Genomic DNA, 20,550 nt, shown 5'->3' with positions numbered 1-20,550 from the left:
GCAAACAAAGGTCTAGAGAAGAGGCCAAACGTGTCTGCAGGGAAAGAGGTTACACAAGCTACACTGGTCTAATAGTGTCACACACACTCTTTGTTGTGTTTGGAAAAAAAAATGGAATGTTCAGTGCTGGAAGCAACATGCTTCTTAAAAAGTTCATATACTCAACCAACTGTAAAAACTGAAGATTCTGCATTACTTTGAGCACACATATTCACTTTTGCAGAGTGCTAAAGATGGCAGAGTGACGAGGCTAATGAGGGCCTTGCTGCTGGTCGGTGGAGGGTAGGTGCAGCGGAGCATGGTACGGTCTGGCCCGGCCTGGCCCGGCACAGCCTAATGAGATATAAACACCAGACCTGCCACTGCACTCAGCCACAGCACACACTGACACTGTTTTAATTGGCTCGCAGACACAAGTGTGTGTGTGTGTGTGTCACTGTGCGATTGTGTGTATCGTCTGGGAATGTATTGAAAGAGCAGGAGGGATTCAGTGTGAAGATCTGCAGACGAAAAACTGCTGATTGTAGCTTTGTCATGGGACAGCTGACTAATGGAGAACAATCTGCACATGTAGTTTTAAATATGTTTGAGTTTTTTCTTGTATCACAATCAGAATCTGAAGTGATTTGGTGTTTACACTGAGTGATCCGATTCATCTCCCATTGTCGCCATTAAACATGAATTAAGTGCAAGAGATACTTCCCTCCTTGTGAAGCGCGCTCCCCTCCTTCCCCCTCCCACTCATGTACCCATGTCTTGTCTTTCCTTTATCTTCCTCCCCATCACTGGTTCGCAGACTGTCCTCTTTTCTGACAGGTGAAGAGCAGAGCTCCCACGCTGCTGCTCCGGATAAATAAGAATTAATCGCTGCACAGCTATCAGCATATGCCAACATCTCCACCCCTCTTTCATTATCTATTTCTCATTTCTGGCTCCCGCGCTGCATCTCCAGCGATTTGTAACCTTTACTCTACATATTTTTTTTTCGTCTTGTAGCAGTGCTGCACTTTCTGCTTCTGGAGGATGATTTGAAGTGACAATGAAGTAGCAAAAGTGATTGTTCCAGCGAGCTTCTCCCACTATCAGTCCGCCGAGAGGAAAAACAAAGTGGTGCTCACCTCTGTGCCTCTTTTCAAGTGTTTTTCAGGTTGTTTTAGTTTCTGTACGTGAGATGAAGTCATGTCCAGACACCTGAAAATAACCACATAGAGAATATGAATTGGGATTTAGCTAATGTAACTGAGGGAATGTGAACTTTATGTTAAATGAGAGTCAAAGTGTGGAAAGATGAGCCGCCCCACCAGCGCTTGAACCACATTTCATTTTCAGTCATGTTTCACTGTCTGCTTATTTATATTTATCATGACTTCTAAACAGTTTAATGAGAAAATATTACAGGGGAAAGGCGGCTCTTTGACTCCTCAGTCTTGCACACTCTGTAAAAAAAAAAAAAAAAAGACTGCTCTCAGTTAATTGATGTTTAGACTACAGAGTACAGTTGAATGAATCCGTCATCGCTCAGTGTGTCTTTGTGAATGCAAAGTGACCCATTAGATTAAGTTGTGAACACCCTTTTTTTAAACCCAGGAATGTGTGCTGCATTGGAGTAACAAAAACTAATTTTTATTTTCCCTGTGATTCGAGTAAAGGGTGACTTAATGGCTCTACGGTGAGCCACCTCAACCTCTCAGAGGTAAAACAATTAAGACGAGCAGCAGGGGTGTGTACTCCAGGTCTCTATCTAGATCTGTCGCTACATCCAATGCTGTTTCAGAAGACAAAAACCAACCAAAGCAGCATGAAATCTGACCAGAAATGGAGAAATCTTGAATGTTATGGCAACTGCAGTATAACTTCTGGTGAAATAAAGATATATAAGCTGTTGGCAGAACCCCTATAAATAAACTTTAAAACTTTTCTGACTGTAAGACTTACAGAATTTGAAGAATGAGTTCATGCTAACGTTCTAACTCCTTTCTGTGGCTGATTGCTCTCCTGTTACATCACAAATGGAGAAATCGATGTTTTTATTTCAGTGAGTGTAATGCAGTGGTGTGCTGAGGGAATTGTGAGCTATGACACATTGCGATGAGATATGTGCCATATGGAACAGCACGGGACTTAACGAGAGAACAATGGCATTAAGTCCAGCCAGGAGAAAAAGGATGGCGACGTTGACAATGTGGACATTTCTGCAAACTACCAAAAGTCCGCATTTTGTCCAGGGAGACGTGTAGCAAGCTTACGCTCGCTTAATGCACAGGCTATGGCAGCATTATTTTTCCCTCAAGCCAGCATTTTTCTCCCCCTCCCCTTTCTTTCTTCTATCAATGAAGAAAGTATGTGTGCAGGCGTGTACGCACGCACTTGTGTTTGTGTGTGTGTGTGTGTGTGTGTGTGTGTGTGTGTGTGTATGCGCGCTGGTGTGTGTTTGTATCCGTGTCTGTGCAAGAGATAAGCCGGGTAACTGGGTCCGGCCATGCTCCAATCCTGTTAGCATTAGCGATTAGCACTGACTAACAGGCCCCTATTATGAGTCGGGGCTGATTCCACGTCGCCTGACCTCACACAGCACACACACACACACGCACACACACATACACACACTCACTAAGCTAAAGGAAGGATTACCACTTGATCCTTGATTAGGAAGCCATATCTGGCTGGAAGTTGTGTGTGTGGATGTGATTGTGTGTTTGTGTGTATACACCCAGACCCGGACACACACTGAGACTGGTGAGACATGTCTCACATGAACAACGTCCCCTAGCTTCCTCTCGTGCTCTCCCAGTGTGTCATATTTTACAGCTGGAATGATGGATGTTGGACTTTTTGATGAGGGTCTTATTGCCTTCAGAGACCCGAGGAGTTGTAGAAAGTCGCCACTCCTCTCTCAGATACAGATTTGCTCTAACCATGTTTATTTTCAGCCATGTAGCTTCAGTTTGTATCGTAGGAGTGAACTCTAAGAAAAAAAACGTGAAATGACAGTCCTAACCACTACATGAACACTTCCCGATGTATGATTCGAAAACAAAAACTAATCGGTTCTTAAAGGAATGTAGACAATTTACCAGTTGAATTGAAGATGAGAGCATGTCTTCAAAGGATCAGAAGGATGATCTTTGAATCAGCTGTTAATATGAACTAATTCTATTATTAATATTTGAAGAGGCTCAACTTGTGCTCTTTGTTGCCGTCTCGTCAAGGATCCGTTGAGTTGTGCGATACGCCTGATAACATACCAGCATTCCAACAGCCTCGTCTTCTTATTTGTTTCTCTGTTTAACTCCAATGTGATATATTTCATTTACTATGTTCACATTGCTAAAAAAAAACTGTTTTATAATGCAGCAGCCATTCACATCTCTTTGCGTCAGAGTCTGTCGACGCAGGGTTTTTCACTATCTCATTTCATTTCAAATTAAAGTCAGAATATAGAACATTGCGATCTTGTCCCAGCGTTTACATTTCCCTCTTCCCTTTACACATGCAAATCCTGACCTTTTCCACAGTAACCTGCTTAATGTTTGCATTTTCATATTGGATTCTGCTGTGTAGCGAGTAAACCCTGTACAAGTGCATATTCCCTCAACAGGGCATTGTGCAACAGTGCTGGTTCAGTATGAAAGTTTAATAAGCCTCTGGTGCAATGAGAGGAGATGAGCTTTGGATCATAGCCTAACATTTCCTGCTCCATCCTCCCCGTATTCTCCACTGGCCATTAAACACACGTACACACACGGACACATTGCTCCGTAACTAAATATTCATGCTTTCATCGAGCGAAGGTGCATACTCTTGTTGGACTGCATTCTCTGTTCTCTCAACACACAGATACACACACACACACACACACACACACACACACCCTTCGAGGATTGACAAACATAAACGTACCTGTAATGGAGTAGCGGACAGGCAGTTATTCTCTGATCTCTGAGGACAATCACACATCTCTGCATTGTTTCTGTGTGTGTGAGGCTGCAATGATTTTGTGTTTGGTGGAGCATTTAAAAGAAGAATCAAAGCTCCACATACGCATTTCAGCTGTTAGTCAGTGGAGTTTGATCGGGGTATCTTGACTCGTTGTCCTCGAGTGTTGCTTTTCTGTCATCCTAAAGGAAAAGACCTAGAGGAGAGTGCAGTTTAAAACCTCAAAACAGCAAACTGGACTTGCTGAAAAGCGTGTTTGAGGTAACATTTATTCATGCCAGTGGTTTGAAAATGTTGCCTTAGACTGTTCTGACTTTCATCTCAGTACTGAAGGACGTTTTTCATTTTTCCTATTAATGAATCAGCTTGAGGCAGAAAAAATACTCTGAACAGTGTGACTAAATTATGACTTTTATTTGCTTCGGACAAGTTGAACAATGTCATTAATTTATCAGTCTGTGGACATAAAACTGTTCAAACGTGACTATTGTTTTTCACTTTTTGCTTCACATGCCCTCAGTTCACCTGGGCTCTCCTGAGTTTCCCGTTGGGCAGATATTGGCTGCTTTGTCCTCCTGCTCCTGCGATCGGGCCCGTGAAGCTTCTGTGAGCCAGCACAGTTTTTAGATTCATTCAGGCCAACTCAAACAATTAAAAACCCTCTCTCCTTAATATGAAGCCATTTTTGTCGCTGTTTGTGTGAAATTAAACTTAATAGGACTTTACTGCTGCTGTTTTACTATGGACCACTTAAGTTTTCACCCACACATCAGATAGTGGGTTTTGTTTTTTGAAACAGTTGTATGAAACCCACCTGCTGCTCAGCTCATGCAAAACTGATTGTCCTGAACACAGTTGCCAAGTTTCAACTATTGAACAGTTGCCAAATGTGAAGCTGCCTGCAGCTGGATTCCTCCTCCTCCTCCTCCTCCTCCTCTGTTCCACACTCACCATCTTTGTTACACTTGCCTCTCTGGTCTTTCATTGTCACTTTAATCTCACATTTCTCACCTGTTCCCCTCCTCTCATGACTTCCCTTAGCGCCTCCTTAGAGCCATTGTCGTATGCTTTCTCTCTATATCCACCCCTCATCCTCTTGATATTCTCCTCCTCCACTGTATGACATGCATGTACACACACACACACACACACACACACACACACGTGTGTTTTCTCCATCGTTCCCTCAGTGAAGGCTTGCTGTTCCCAGGCAGACTGGGTGGTCTGATAATGGAAGAAAGTAAGGCGGGAGAGAAAGTTCAAATCCTCACACTTACAGAGAGAGAAAAAATGCCCGATGTCCAATCAGATTGTTTTATCTTCCTTGTGTTTGCACGTGTTTGTGTGTGATATTTTATCTCCCGCGTAGCTTCGTGTGTGCTCTTTAATGCATGTGCCGACGCCCTCGTTGGAGACTATCCCGCGTGCGGGACACATATTTATAATCCAGCGTGCGCATGTGTTTCACAGCAAATGTTTGGTATATGCGATAAAGGAATCTGCTTCATATATCCTTGTTTGACTGTGGGGCGTTTAGAGGGATTGAGGCGGAGGAGAGAAAGTCATGCAGGAGATTGATCGAGGAAGAGGTTTGTAAAGAGGTGTGGAGAAGGAATAATGAGAGGAAAAAAGAGGGGGAGAGGGAGGGAAAAGGAGCGGTGAGAGAAGGGGAAGCAGAGGAATGTGTGAAAAGACCAAGGCAGACATGTCAGAGAACAAATTGAAAATGCCAATTTCACTTTAGCCCCCACCAGCTCAGGCGCTTGTAGTGCAGGCCCGGGCTTCTTATTCCATGTGTAAATGAATGGTGTCCACAGAATAACACACAATCACCTCTCTCTATCCATCTTGCCCTCACCGGTTCTCCTTCACCCTCCAAGCTTGCGTTATCTGCTCTTTTCCCACCATTGTTTCATTCCACCTCTGTGCTCCCGATCAACTATTCCAAAACATTTTCCTGTCTTATATCCGTCATTTGTCATCTTATATCCACACATCATGAGGTGACCTGCCTCATGGTTGGATTTCCCAGCATGCACACCCCCGTCTCTTCCCCTTTTTAATTATGTCTCGCCTTCTCTGTCTCGGCTCTGCTGAGGTGAATCCATCCTTTATGTAGGATCAAGTGAAAATGCTTTTCCACACCTGGAAATGATGTGTACAGGTTGTGTTAGTTTTTTTTTTTTTCTTTTTGGCCCAAATTGCTCAATTCCTTTCTGCTAAATAAAAATGATCATGTCAAAATACGCTTTTGAACACATTTGGAAAGACTGTTCCCCTAGAGTGAGCTCTGAGAGAAAAGCTGCACGGAGACGTCTTCCTTTATTTAGGATATCAGCATCTCAGCCTTCGGGGGCTGCTAAATGTAAATCATCCAATCACAAAAGTGAAGAAAGAATTAATCAGCTTTTCATTGTGACATTGCTGTGTCCTCTCATTTTCTTATCTCCGCCATGCACATTTCTTGCTGCTTTACCCCCTCAAATACATTCAAATTCACTATTATTACAGATGTCAAGATAAATCTCACAGTCTCTCACTGGAGTGGGCAATATCACAAAGTGGCAAAGTTGTCGCCAGATCCAATCTGAGAGGGCCTCGACGCCCGGGGCTACGAGGCTCTCACACTGGATATCATCACCACTTGACTTGAGGAGAATAGTCCTGCTATCTGCCACCCCGAGGCCTCTGAAGATAGTGACCGTCGCAGTGGCCGGGCACCAGTAGACTGACTGAAGCATTAGGTCATTTCCAAAGCTGCAACAGGCGTCATCCACTCAGAAGATCTGTTGCTCTCCGGCGTCTGTTTTATGTCGTATGAAAGGCAGCTAATGAATAGTTAATGATATGAAGCTTCCAGGATTGGGAAGTGAGCTCCTGTGTGAGCATTTTTCAGATGACGGTGTGTGTTTGCCTCGGCACATGGCTGCTCTGGGTGCTGGAATAGGGCGATCCAGGAGGTGGTGTCGCTTCTGAAGCGGCATTTTATTTGCCGGTGATAATCGTCGGTGATAATTTATTTGTTCAGAGGTCTGGAATGATCTCAGCAGAGGCGCTCTCTGTCTCTCTTTCTTTGTGCTATCCCTTCAGTTATCACACCGCCACCTCGTCGCTGCTTTTGAAGCTTGTTGTCTCATTTAAAGCAATTCCATAAAACTGATTATGCCGACGACGAGTCAATTACATTTCAACTCTTATTAGTTCAGGATGCAAAAATGAAATTAGATGAGAATATTATTGTTGGAGATATATTAAGCTTTTCATTCATCACTGGAATGGAATGAGTCACACAGTTATGGGGATTCCAATCTCTTAATCAACTCCGCGCTCTGCCAGGCAGCGGCGGATGTGCTGTGTGTAAAAATCACAATATAGCCTGTCTCTCATCATTCATTTTTATGGTCCTTCAGCTGTGTGAGCACTGCGGGGTATGACTTTACTCCCAGCCACTAGCTGAATTGGGTTTACTCTTGCTGTTGGCATTACGATTTTTTTTTTCTTTACTTTTTCTAATTTCATTTTTTTATTGAAAGAGAGTGAATGTCTTATGATGATGAATAGATGATTATAAAGACTCATCCTGCCCTTGCTGTTGTTTTATGCTTCAGTACACCTACGAGGGCAATGATATCAGCGACCTGCCGGTTGACCTGTCTGTGGTCTGGAACGGGAACTTCGTCATCGACAACCCCTACAACATTCAAGGTGAGCAGTGTGTGTGCATGCGTGTTACATGAACTACACATGTTCCGCTATGACTTCATTGAGCTAATACTTGCCATAAAAACCTGTTTTCAACATTTGACATGCTGTCTATGTTACACTGAGCAAAATACAGGTTTATAAGTCATTGCATCTTTTTTTGTTGCCACATCTCACCTGTCCTTTGCATTGGGGGCTTTGTGTGTTTGAGAGAAAGTGAAACTCAACAGGAACCATCTAACTTTTATCGCAGTATCCCACCATAACAGCTTCAGCCGTTTCTGCTAAAACCTTGTGGAGACTGCTCATACTTTGGTCATTTATCTTCACTAATGCATATATTGACTAATAATTATGTCTGCTGATTCTCAGGTTTTGACCCGTGGGACTCTTTTGTCCCTACTAATGGGTGATCATTTGGGCAGGAATTTTCTCTGCCACCACTTTATTGAATTAGAATCTATTGAGCACCGTTTGGTGTCAATAGTGCAAGTATTGTGTAAAGCAAAGTGGGCATTTGATCCCTCTTAAACCTATAAATTCGGAGCTTTAATACACGCACAGATCTAAACTGCACTCTAATTGCACTGAATGTCATCCTTTATTTTATTTAAAATACTATTCATAGGAACCTTTATATCGTATTCATATCTTAAAATGCACATGGAGGTCTCAACACTTGTGAATGTATGGTTCTATGTTGCATGCAAATCCCTCCCACATTGTCATTTTTGGTTCAGTTTGTTGTGGAATCATCAATAATAAAGTTATTCCTGACATACAATGATGTATTAATTACTGTCAGATGGTGAGAAGCAAAAACAAGCATCCAGCCAAAATACTCAACCCATTGTGAAATGTGAGGGGAGGCTCACCTCGGAGCCGTCTCACTTCACTCGTCTCTTCATTTATTAACCGCAAAATATTCAAGTTTAGTGATTTTGATTGTGAAATGATTAAAATCATTGGAATTCCATCATAAATCAGTTTGTAGCAGACAGATTTGAAGATTTGTTAGCATTCTCACCTCATAGCAGGGAGATCATGGGTATAAATCCTCTCTGTGTGGAGTTGAACTCCCTTTCCTTGCGTGGGATTCTGTCCTGGTACTCCGGTTCCCTCCCACAATCCAAAAACATGCATGTGAGGTAAATTAGTGAACCTAAATTGCCTGTAGGTGTGTGATTGTCTCTGTTTGCACTGTCTCCAGGAGTGCTCAGCCTTCACTCAGTTAGCTGGGATCAGCTCCAGAAATCCTCGACCCTGAACAGATTAAAAACAGCATAAAAGATGGAAGAATAGAAATTTGATCCTGTGGTTCTGTGCTTACGCTGTCTATTGTAATATTACAACAATGCCATATATTGCCGTAATCCTAAGATATTTTCTCATATGATATGCAGTATTTCTATGCATACTGTCAAAAATTTCCAATTTTAAATGTATGAGAAGTTCATTAACACCTACACTTGAAGGTTTGCTGGTATTATTATTATACCATAAACATTATTTCCTTGTTGACAAAGTGTTCAAGAAGGAGAGCTGCTCTCCTGTGTAACCACGCCCGGCGCTTCAAACAAAGAAACATATCTGCCGTGATAAAATACTTGTACATGCGTCGCCATGGGAGAGGACAGTGACATCATGTCTGTTGGATATAATTACTGGTAAAACAGGCTTCATCGTGTCTGTGCAATTATTGTGGCCTGTGCCGAGCAGCAGGGGGCTGTAACATTATTCCCCTGCTGAGAGGTAAAGTAACATCATCGTCGTTCGATAAGGCCTGTGAGTGACATGCACCGAGGAGTTCTGCACAACCGGGGGGAGCTGGCTTTGTCTGCTCCCAGATGTCACGCTATGATGGCCAAAGAGACAGCGAGCGCCGCGCAGCCCCGTTTTTATGTAGCATTTGTCACACTGGCAGCAAAAAATCCAAACGCCGCACATCAAAAGGTTTGTGAAGCGGTGATTATTGCCATTTGTCAATATTGTAAACGAACACCACATAGTGACTTTGTTCCCTCTTTATTGATCTCTGCCTGTAGTCTGAATGTACCAAACAAGCTGTTGGAGGTTCAGATTTCACGTTTCTCAACCTGTTTGGTAGAAGTGATACACATCACGCACGCCCGTGTACTGTCGCATAATAGAGAAACCACAAAGCGGTCCAACAACAATGCGATGTTTACATTCTATAAGCAATCATACAGGGACAAACAAAGCACAGAGTGCCAGCAGTGCGTCAGGGTGTTATCGTGAATGTAAATCTCACCTGGACGTGACCCGCCACTCACACGTGTCTCACTCCCTGCATCCGTCTTCGCTGCCAGCCGCCTCCACGCGTCTCAATCATGATAATCATCTGGTGAAGTGTGAGCGATGCGCGCCCGTCTGAAATACTGATAGGTTAATGCAATTAGAGGGGAGTCATTTAGGAGCCAGTAATTGGTACGAGGTTTCTTTTAAAGCTGCTCCATGACCAATTGGATTTGGGGATGGGAGAGGAAAAACACATTTAGTGTACGGCTCCTCAGGCCTTTCGGGAGAAAAAGGGTCTTCACTTTGTCTCAGAGAAACTTTTAAAGAGACTTTTTTTAACCAGAAATGTGTGAAATTGTTTATCTATGTAGTTCAAGATAATTCAAAACAAATAATTGCAAGCCTCATTTTTTTTTTTATCTTGCAAACCTTATTCTAGCACGAATAAGTGGCTCAAGCTTTCTGTTTCTTCCTCTTTTCTGCAGCTCATCTGTATAAGTGCTACGCTCTGAGGGACAGCTGTGGGATGTGTTTGAAGGCAAACCCCCGGTTCGAGTGCGGCTGGTGCGTCGGGGAGAAGAAGTGCTCTCTGAGGCAGGAGTGCACTCCCCCGGAGAGCACTTGGATGCACGCCACAACCGGAAACAGCCGCTGCGCACACCCCAAGATCACCAAGGTAAGCGTCCTGAACAATAAGATGCTGGCACACCATGTAAACAAAACGTGTTGAGAAGCACTGCGTCAGCTGACGGAGCGGCTTTCTGTCGCTTGTGTTACAGTTCCTGTGTTTCAGTCTTCAATTCTTCTATGTGAATCAAAATGAATGAAGGCAAGTTTTAGTTCTCTCCCTCCAAAGAAGAGAGCAGAAGTCTTCCCGGTGCTGTGTCACTGTTTGGTCTCAGCGAGCAAACGGGGCGTCGCAGGAGGTTACAGGCAGCAACAAGGACAGACAGCTTAGGAGCCAACGCTGCGACTCTTACCACAACACAGATGGGCAGGCCAGGAGGAGGCAGTTCACACACACCAAGACTGAACACACTGACGAAATTAGAGCTGATGGCTTCACACAGATATACACACACACACGCGCGCGCGCACACACATACCTGAGGAATAGGAGAGGGTGTGTGGTTTGAAGCGTGAGTTAGATATGAGAGACAAAAAGCCGAGGATGTGGAGTTGTGCTAATTGTGTCCCGCCATGGGTGAAGAATATATATGTGTGTGTGCGTGTGTGTGTGTGACAGGCCGGGTGAGCTAAGGTGTCTGAGCACCACGGCGTGCCCATCTGCTGCCACCGGTAACCGTGGAGGTGGTCCTCGTCTGAGCTTGACCCGGGTCACCATGCCTACAGCTCACCACTGGGACTGACACACACACACGCAGCGCCGCCTGAAAGCAGTGCGCTGCTGTGCGAGACGTGCTCTCACGCTCACGCCCGACGCCCGCTCTTCAGGCGTTCTTTCTCCAACTGTATCTGAACTGAGCACAACACGATCTCAATGACAAAGAATCCCAATTTTGGTTGAATTTAAATGCGAAATGTATGTATAATTTAAATTGCATCACTATTTCTCTGATGCAGACGTGTAGAACTGGAGCCCTCAGTACATTTCCTGTGTGACACGGGTTCCTCTCTTTGAATGCATAATGGAGATATTGGATAATTGGAGCACTGGCACATAGATAAATCCGTTAGCTAATGCTCCCCTCTCGCTACGTGCTCGATTCAGTTATCTCTTTGAAACAAGTGCACGGAAGCAATTGGCTTGTGTGTGTGTGTGTGTTTGTGTGCGTGAGTGCATGTAGGAGAGAGACGGGGGAGGGGGCTGTTCATGCAAGCATGTGCACTTGCATGCATATTTAGGGGTAAATCCTGGCCTCGGGGCAAGATGTTGGTGGCAGTCAAAAAAGCCGACAAGGAAGAGCTTCAAAAACAGCAGGAGAAGAAACATACTGCAGGTTTTAGAGCGCAGAAGAAGAGACAAAGAAGAGAGAGACACCAGAGGAGGTGTTATCAACCCGCCGCGCCGCGCCGCCAGACTCACCTCTTTCCTCCACCTTTGACATTTACCGTGTGACATTTAACGCCAAAAGAACATCAGCAGATGACAAAGAAAACCTCTCGCTTTTCATCTGCCATTTCATCCTTCTCCCAGAGAGCATCACATCGGCTCCACAAATTGAATATTATTCCACTTCTTACCAACAGTTTTGGTCAAATCCCCTTTGTTCCCTATTTGATCCCCGCCTTTTATTTATTTCTTTCTTTTTGCTTCATTTGAGCTGCTTTGTTCATTTTTTGCAGTATGCGAGCTGCAGTGTGGCCATTAGCTGACGGATTAGCCGCTAATTTCATTTGGACCGGAGAGTGTGTGTTCAGCCGGGAAGGAAATACCACGGGAGACATGGACACACGCACATGCACACGCACACACACACGCACACGCACGCTGTTTATGTGCATCCAATCAGCTTGAGCTTTCAGAGCAGCGAATGCTGAACCTGTTTGGTGTCACTTCCTCGCTCGCCGTTGTCCATCTGATGCTGTTGGATAGTGTGGAGTGGAGCGCCGTTCCACCAAGCACTCTGGCATTTTAAATCATGATTACACACAGATGTTAAACTATTAAACTGCTCTATTTAATTGTCTGGTATTTATTTTAATTGACTTACCACTAAGATTACTTAAACTCTTCCTGAATAACAGCGTGTTTGTGTGTGTGTGTGTGTGTGTGTGTGTGTGTGTGTGTGTGTGTGTGTGTGTGTGTGTGTGTGTGCAGTATTGAGTCTGCACAGCTGCTGTCACACAAGCTACAAACACACTTGTACACATTCTCTGTAGGGATGAAAAAGCCACAACTCGGGTTCGTAATATAGGATCTTTAAAATCATTTTCACAGCTACTTTGATTGTGACAGATACAAAGAAAAACACACACTCTGGAACACACACTGCCTGCCGCTGTGTCCCACTGTTAGTGTGCAGCAGTGTCCTGGTACTGGCCTTGGATGCTGCCCGGCCCTCCATCATCCATCATCCCCTGCCTGTCCTCTCCTAGGGGACAGAAAGAGCATTACAGCCAGCCCTTAGAAACCAATTAAAACAGTGCAGACCAAGCCTGTGTGTGTGTGTGTGTGTGTGTGTGTGTCTGTGTGTGTGTGTTGTGGGGGACTAAGGTGGCCAATTGGGTATTTTTTAAGTCGCGATCGCCTTTATGCAAAAGCGTGGATTTAAAACGAATCCATTTCTTTTATGGGGAAGCCTCTGTGTTTATAAAAAGGCAATTATTTCTCCTCCTTGTGTTGTTAAACAACTGCTACTTTTAGACTACTTTTCTCTCTGTAACTCACTTTTTCCCCCTCATCTCCATGTACATTTCTTATTTTCTTTTCTCTCCTTTAAACATTTCTTTAAGTTTGCTGCCCCTTTCATGTCCTTGTCTTTCTTCTTACTTTTGTCCATCAGTGCAGATAGAAATTCGGTTTTGTTTTGAAGCTGTTATTGACGAGACCTTTCCATTGGTGTTTCAGAGCTGAACAATCCACTATGAGACATAAACCAGCCAACGTGTGGTAAATACTTTTAGATCCATTTCATGAAGGGAGTGAGTGTCAAACATGTTGATGTCTTAATTAAGCTCACTTACTTCCTTAATGATCTCTCCACCACAGTTCAGCCGGAGTGATATAATTGGCCCCGATGTGATTTTGTCTTCTGACACAGATTTGCTCCTTCTGTCCGCAAGGCTACACATCTCCAGAATTAATGCCATTTCATTTAGCCTTGTGTTAACATTTAGTGTTTGAAGGCTTCTCCGATCCCCTTCTCTGCCCGTTTTATTGCCTCTTGTCGGTTTGTTTGTGACTTTTTTGTTTCTGAGAGGCTTTCATATCGCAGATAAACTTCAGAAGCCTTTACACCATGTTCATATCATCTCTCTGTGTCCTCTGCCTGCTTCCTCCCCCCCGTCCCTTCCTCCTCCTCCTCCTCCTCCTCCTCCTATAACTAGCAGATGCTATCTGCTCACTGCTGCTCAGCCAGCCACAATAGGCTTGACACAAAGCCTCCAACACAACGGGACAAGTCGGCGACAAAAAGAGGGGGAAAAAAGCGAGTTTGAATGGGTGTCGAGCATTACAACAGCGGGAGGAGAATGGAGCGAGTGTTTAGGCTGCTGGCTTTTATCAAAAAGGGCTTTTTGTTTGTGTTGTGCGGTTGTGGATGCAACAGCATCTATGTGCGGGTGTTTGTGTGCACATGTGTGCGTTTGATAAGCCGCTGCTTCTAGAGGGGGGGAAAAAAAGGGTTGATTACCATATCTTAAGATTGCAACCGGTCCTTTACTGTCTTCCAATCTTGCTTTTTGTCTCCAGCTAAAATATATACGTGCATGCAGACACGGCGATGAAAGTGAAGACGTTGAATGAGTCAAAAGACTCGGATTTGAAGAGGGTGAGGGAAGGAGGAGGAGGAGGAGGGGCTATATTAGGGAGAAAAAAAAGCCTCCCTAATTATATTACCATGGCATTTCAGCTTTGGCTTGCACAACTTGAGGCTTTGTTCCTATTTCTGTGTTTCTGTTTGCAGATGTCCTGAACACCTGTGGCTCCTACTCACCTGTCACCCTTGTTTTAATCACATTAGATGGAGGATATCTGCAGGGTAACAGGTGGAAAATACTGAGCTATTATTTATGTTACCAAAAGACTGAACTGAAATCACCTCATTTCTGGGGAAATTTCTTTGAGGGCACATTGAGTTACAGGGAATTCAAGATGGGGGGAGTGTTAATTCACCCATGCATGGTTTGTAGAAGTTGTTGAAGACGGGACAAATACGTTTCCCAGAATTTGCTGGTCGGCAGCCAAAGTTTCATAAACGCTTATATAACATCGTGTTTTGGAAGGACTTAAAAATTGAATTTCACAGTTCCACAGAAGAGAGTCGGTATTCATGTTTGTATTCAGTGTTGTTGGAGGGCGGGACGCTGCTGTACTGGTTAACACTGTCAGTTTGGTTCAGACCTGCTAACCAGACGAGGTTTTCCTGTGTGGAGTTTGCGTGTGCTCGTGTGGATTTTCTCTAGGTCCGACTGCTTTTCCCCATAATCCAAAGCCTAAGTTGCCTCTAAAACCATGGCTCTAAATTGCACGTTTGAGTGAATGCGTGCGTGAGTAAGTGTCTGTGAGACATGTGATGGACTGGCAGGCTGTCCAGGGTGTAGCCTGCCTTCAACCAAATGTCAGCTGAGCGAGGCTCCGTCTCCCTGCAACCCTAATCTGGATATTGCTGGCAAATAAGATATAAGAATGGGTGTGTGTTGTTTTTTTTTTTCATATGTTTTGTGTTATGAACTCTTTATCATTTCGTTACTCCTTAGCAGGACATGCAGCACGGAAAATAATAGCTCATTCTTTTCTTTGTAACAACCAATCTCCTTAACCACGCTCGCTCTCCGCGACCCCCAACTGGCACCGTCACCCTCCCCCCACCCCGCTGCGACGGATGACCCCGCTGCCCCACCGTGTTCTAATCCAATTAGCTTTAGCTGTAATTATGCTAGTAAAGACTGATTACCATTGTCTGCGTTGGCGGCGGAATGAATATGGCCGTGATTAGCCACTCGGCTAGCCTCGGGTAGCCATTAGCACCTCCGCACACCTTTCGCAGACCTTCAGAGGAAAGAACGGGGAGCAGAGGCCGCCCTGCGCCGTAATTGTATTCAGGAGATTAATCGTCACAAGGTTAAATGAGAGATGTAAGTGAGGGCTTGATGGGTGGGTCTGGGTTAAGTGTGTGAGTTGACAGGTTGTGAATGTTTGACGGAGTTGAGGTGAAGTTAATAGGTCCAAGGTCATTTTTCATCCCGCTTAATGAGGTGGCAAAGTGTCTGATTCATGCAAAATGGAACAAGACCGTAATGGCTTAAGTAAACTCTCATTCACGCTGACGCGACATATGTTCTGTGATGGATTGCCTTTTCTTTTTTTTTTTTTTCTTTAAGGGATTGTCATTCATGTCTCAATGCCCTCATGTGTTGCTTTCTCCAAACAGCTGTCTCCTGAGACCGGGCCCAGGCAGGGAGGAACCATGCTGACCATCACTGGCGAGAACCTGGGGCTGCAGTTCAGAGACATCCAGAACGGAGTCCGCATCGGGAAGGTGACCTGCAATCCGCAGGAGGACCAGTACATCAGCGCCGAACAGTACGTCCACATAGAGAGAATTTCTCTCTCTCTCTCTCTCTTTTGGGACTGCATGAGATACATGTCAATTCTTTCTTGCAGCTCTGGGTTTGTTCAGTCCTGCGGCTTGTTTTCAACACTTCCTGTTTCTGGTGACTATTGTGTGATTGGTCAGAAACTGATAATGTAGGAACAAGACACCTAAGTTCATTAATTTTTCTCTCCCATATCCTCCCAGGAATTCTGTACGCTATTTAAAGTAGACTGTTGTAAAGGGGGTAGATTCTAGATTTGAGTGATATTTCCAGTACCATATCACACTGAGCATATTACACACCTTCTCCAAACTGACTGGTGCAGAGGAGACCTCATCAAAGATGCATATATATTTCAATGAAAGCATTTTTCTTTGCAAATCAAAAGATAAAAAGGACAATGGGGAGAATATTTTTTCTGTTTGATACATTGTGATCCGTTCTCATGCCTCTGCTTTATATAATCTACTAAGATTACATGCTGTTGTCCTCTTTCCTTTCATGAAAACTCTTTCTCTCTCACCCAATCCTGAGCTGTGTGTGGATCTGATCTGTGTCAAATGATGCAATGCATGTATATCAGATAATATCTTTCACTGAGGCTTTTATTGTTCACAGTGAAATGCCTCATATAACCACCATCATTAAAATGAATGTGTCCCATTCAGATGTGTAGATGTAAGTGAGTTTGCTGTTATGCCATGGTGTGTGTCTACATGCGAAAACTAGATGAAAGGTTGACATTCATACACCAGACTTTGTATTTCATGAAGAAATTGTGAGCTGCTTCCATAATCTGACTTTAATTTAGTAACTGCAGCAGTGTGTTTTTGGAAATTTATGGCTTGCAGCAGTAAACAGCTGCACAGTGTTTCAGCCTGTTTGGCTTTGACTTCCTTTCTTCATTTCATTTCAGCCATGAAAACTTTGCACTGTTGTACATTGTTTCTTTATTCCACATGTTATTCACATCATGTGAATCGTTAATTAGTTGGTTGTAGTTAATAGTTTTATTCGGAACTAGTGAAAACATTAGTAGGAGAAAGCTTGACTGACAGAAGTATCACCGCCTCTTTCATGGAGACTACTGCGTCAGTCACAGGCTGTGTTTTATGTTGCGTTCATCAAGATACAATTTAGGGCGAGGGAAAGTTTGGGATGCTCAACACAGTCGGAGGTGTCCTCAATATTTCGTTTCCAACTATGTTGCTGTCATTGTGTACAAATGTTCCATTTGCTGAGTTTTGCGGCGCAGTCCCAGCAGATTCTTCAGGGGTTTTTTTTTTTTTTTTTTGCCTCCTCGCTTGGAGGGAAACACAGGAAATGTGACTTTGATGGTTTGACAGTCAGGACAACAGAACGCTGCACAGCTCTCAACAGTGAAGCCTCCAAAATAGGCTTAGAAATATGATGGTGACACATCGGCCTTGATTTTTTATTCTCTACATGTTTCTGCAGTGGAAACTTTTTTTTTTCTTTTATCTGTGTATTTAGAGTCAACAACATGGAGTCTGCAATACATGCATGTTAGCGTAGCCTCCTTTGATCACGTCAGTAGCCATATTTCTCATGTATCTCGGCAGTAGATTCACAGCAGTGACCCTCACACTGACCAGTGTTGCTTTACAGTCAAAGCCAACTTTTTTCTCTCCCACTTGTTCATTTTGTCCAAGTGATCAGACACAACTCCACCAAGGTGGCGATTTAACCTTGTCATCCTTGTTGCGCTGCTTTGGTCCGTTTCCATGGCGCCCGCGCTAAGAGGAGGAGGATCAGGAGGAGGAGGACGCTGCGGCCGGCAGTCGGGAGTGTCACGCTAATTAAAAGTGATGTTAGCCATACGGTGCCATTAGCGGCCCGGTTGTGCTCGTCATCGCCGTGACCCCATCACAGCCGCAGTGTGGGGGACAAGCCGGGGTCACGGGGCTGACAGCGGGGGTTAAAGTTCAGCTGCGAGAGAGCAGGTAGTGCGCTGACTGCCGGGGAAAGTGTTGTTGCTGCTCTCTGCGTCGCACAGCCTGCACACACTCACAGAAAATGGCTTTTTAAAACCATTCACCTCAGCCATTAAATATTTATTGCATTATTTGACTTCACTTTGAGAGAAGTAAGTTATTGCCAGTAGCAAGGAACAACAGAACCTAATATCCCTTCTTTTATTGCCCCATTAGCAGCTGCTGTGTGACAATTTGGCATACCTAATTTTTTACATCAGTTATTTGATTTAGACATGATTCATAACCTTGATATTGTTACAGATGTAGTGTCTGGTAATAACGGCTCAGTGTAGCTCCCCCCCCATCATCCATGCAATAGTGACGCAAGCGACGCCTTGCTCCTGACTGAGAGCTGTCCAGCATTTTAATCATGGTCCCTGTCATAGCATGAGACCTGGGAATAAAGGAAAGAATGGAGGGAAAAAAGCAAAACATGAAAAAAAGAAAAACAATAGGTCGCGTCGGCCGTGACCACCTGCAGCTGGGACGGAAGCAGCAGAGTTAATAACTCGTGGAGAGGAAGTTGAGGATATGAGGATATGAGCATGTTCTATTAATCAGGCTCTCTCTCTCGCTCTCTCTCTCTCCCTCTCTCTCTCTCTCTCTCTCTCTCTCTCTCTCTCCCCTCTGCACTCACGCCCTTTCTCCTTGTCTTCATTCTTCGCTCTGGCTAATTAACAGTCAAGTGTGTCTCCACTGGGTGAAACATGGAGTAAGGGAGTGTGTGTGCGTGCGTGTGTGTGTGTTCTCCCTGTGGGCTACATCACCACTACTCCCCTCCTCACTCAATCATTTCTCCAGTGGATTTTCATTTGGCCAGCCAGCGCCCAGGGCCAGGCGTGCTGCTTATGGCTCTACAGTAGCACTAATGCACACACACAGAAATCTCTTCAGTTTCTTAGCGTTGGCAGATTGCTTCTAATAGAATAATATGTTCTTTGTTTTTGTCTTGTGAATAAGGCTGCAATCGGGAACAAAAATATATTAAAAAAAAAAAAAAAAAAAGAACCCTTCACTGGAGTCTGTTGTAATATTCCTTTTGACTAGATGGACCAGAAGAGAAGTGCTGCTTTCTCTTCAGCTGCTGTGTCGCCGCTCCACAGACTGAACATTTCTCTTCCGTCTCGTCTGTTTCCCCTTTCAGGATTGTGTGTCGGCTGAATGATGCGACAGGTTACAGGGTGCAGGAGGCTCAGGTGGAGGTGTGCGTCCGCGACTGCATTCACCCGGACTACAAAGCCATCTCGAGCAAGGCCTTCACCTTTGTGGTACATGCGGTTTATTCAAGACAGAAGAGCTTTTAGGAGCTTTACTTTTATTTATTTGATTTGATCAAACCAATAACCACTAATCCTCAATTCTTTTCTCCTCTGTTAGTCTCCATATTTCACTCGCGTCCATCCGTCCACTGGCCCGCTGTCCGGAGGAACGAGGATCACCATTGAAGGCAGTCATCTGAACGCTGGCAGCGCCGTCTCTGTGAAGATCGGGCTGCATCCCTGCCGCTTCGAGAGGTGAGCTGAGGCACTCCGGGTGTCTGCAGGCTCGTCTTCAGGGTCACTGCGGGCGTTCTGAAATTACTGACGTTTTTCAATACATTTTCCTGAGTACCAGCATGTTTGGTTGTTCACGATGAGGAGAGTCTGGCTGATTTCGGGGGTGTGTGTGTATGTGTCTGGGTTTTTTTTTTTTTTTTTTCTGACCACCAGACATGATAGATAAAACTGAAAATGGAGGAGAAGCTCGTTCCTGTTGTGTTGCTTTTTACACAACTCTGATGGAAATTACCACGGCGGTAAAGAAAAAGCTCTTTCATGGTGGCCCTTTGTCCTTTGCCGCCATGCAGCCCACCCTCTGGTGATTACATGTAGCAAACTCCCTCTCTGTCCCCGACGCAGGATGCACGGGCCGCATCTTTCCTTTCATTTTGTCTCTGCACAAGCACTTCATCAGAACACCCCACATCACCCTGCCACCATGTTTTTTTTTTTTTTTTTTTTTGGAGTAATCACACCATCCCAGACACTAGTACCTACTTATGTTTTTTTTTTTTTTCTTTCACTGTAGCTAATCCAATGTAGATCCACACCAACGCTATATTTGCAGTTCTAGCTATTCATAGTTCCGATTCTGTCGTCCAAAACAACGTCTTAGGGAAGATATTTTGCAGAAAGAGATGCTGCCATTAAGGTACCAAACTCCTACTGTTTCTGGATGTATTTATAGAGGCTGATTGCACGGGGGGGAAAATTACGGTTTAAACTGTGCTGTTGGGGAGGTAGGCACTATGTTGATTAAGGCTCTCAGTAGAGTAATGTAAATGCAGCCTTCCTGTTGTAAGGTGGTGTAAACAAGTATTTACTGCTTGATGCAGTAGTAAACTTGCACAGTTTACAGTTACTGTGACGTTTTCCTTTTTGGCTTGCGCTTATCT

General features: G+C 44.3%; 1 protein-coding gene across 1 annotated transcript in view; it reads left to right on the top strand.

The window, feature by feature from the left end:
- plxna1b (plexin A1b) overlaps nt 1-20,550 on the top strand; it is a 190,172-nt gene that overhangs the window by 138,200 nt on the left and 31,422 nt on the right. Inside the window, 5 exon segments of the mRNA XM_030091523.1 lie at nt 7,545-7,641; nt 10,383-10,573; nt 15,954-16,105; nt 19,261-19,384; nt 19,494-19,630. Coding sequence (XP_029947383.1) covers nt 7,545-7,641; nt 10,383-10,573; nt 15,954-16,105; nt 19,261-19,384; nt 19,494-19,630 — 701 coding nt within the window.

Source organism: Salarias fasciatus, chromosome 5, assembly GCF_902148845.1.
Source record: "Salarias fasciatus chromosome 5, fSalaFa1.1, whole genome shotgun sequence".
Taxonomy (NCBI): Eukaryota; Metazoa; Chordata; class Actinopteri; order Blenniiformes; family Blenniidae; genus Salarias; species Salarias fasciatus.
The sequence above is the reverse complement of the archived record's forward strand: the minus strand, read 5'-3'. Positions and strand labels throughout refer to the sequence as shown.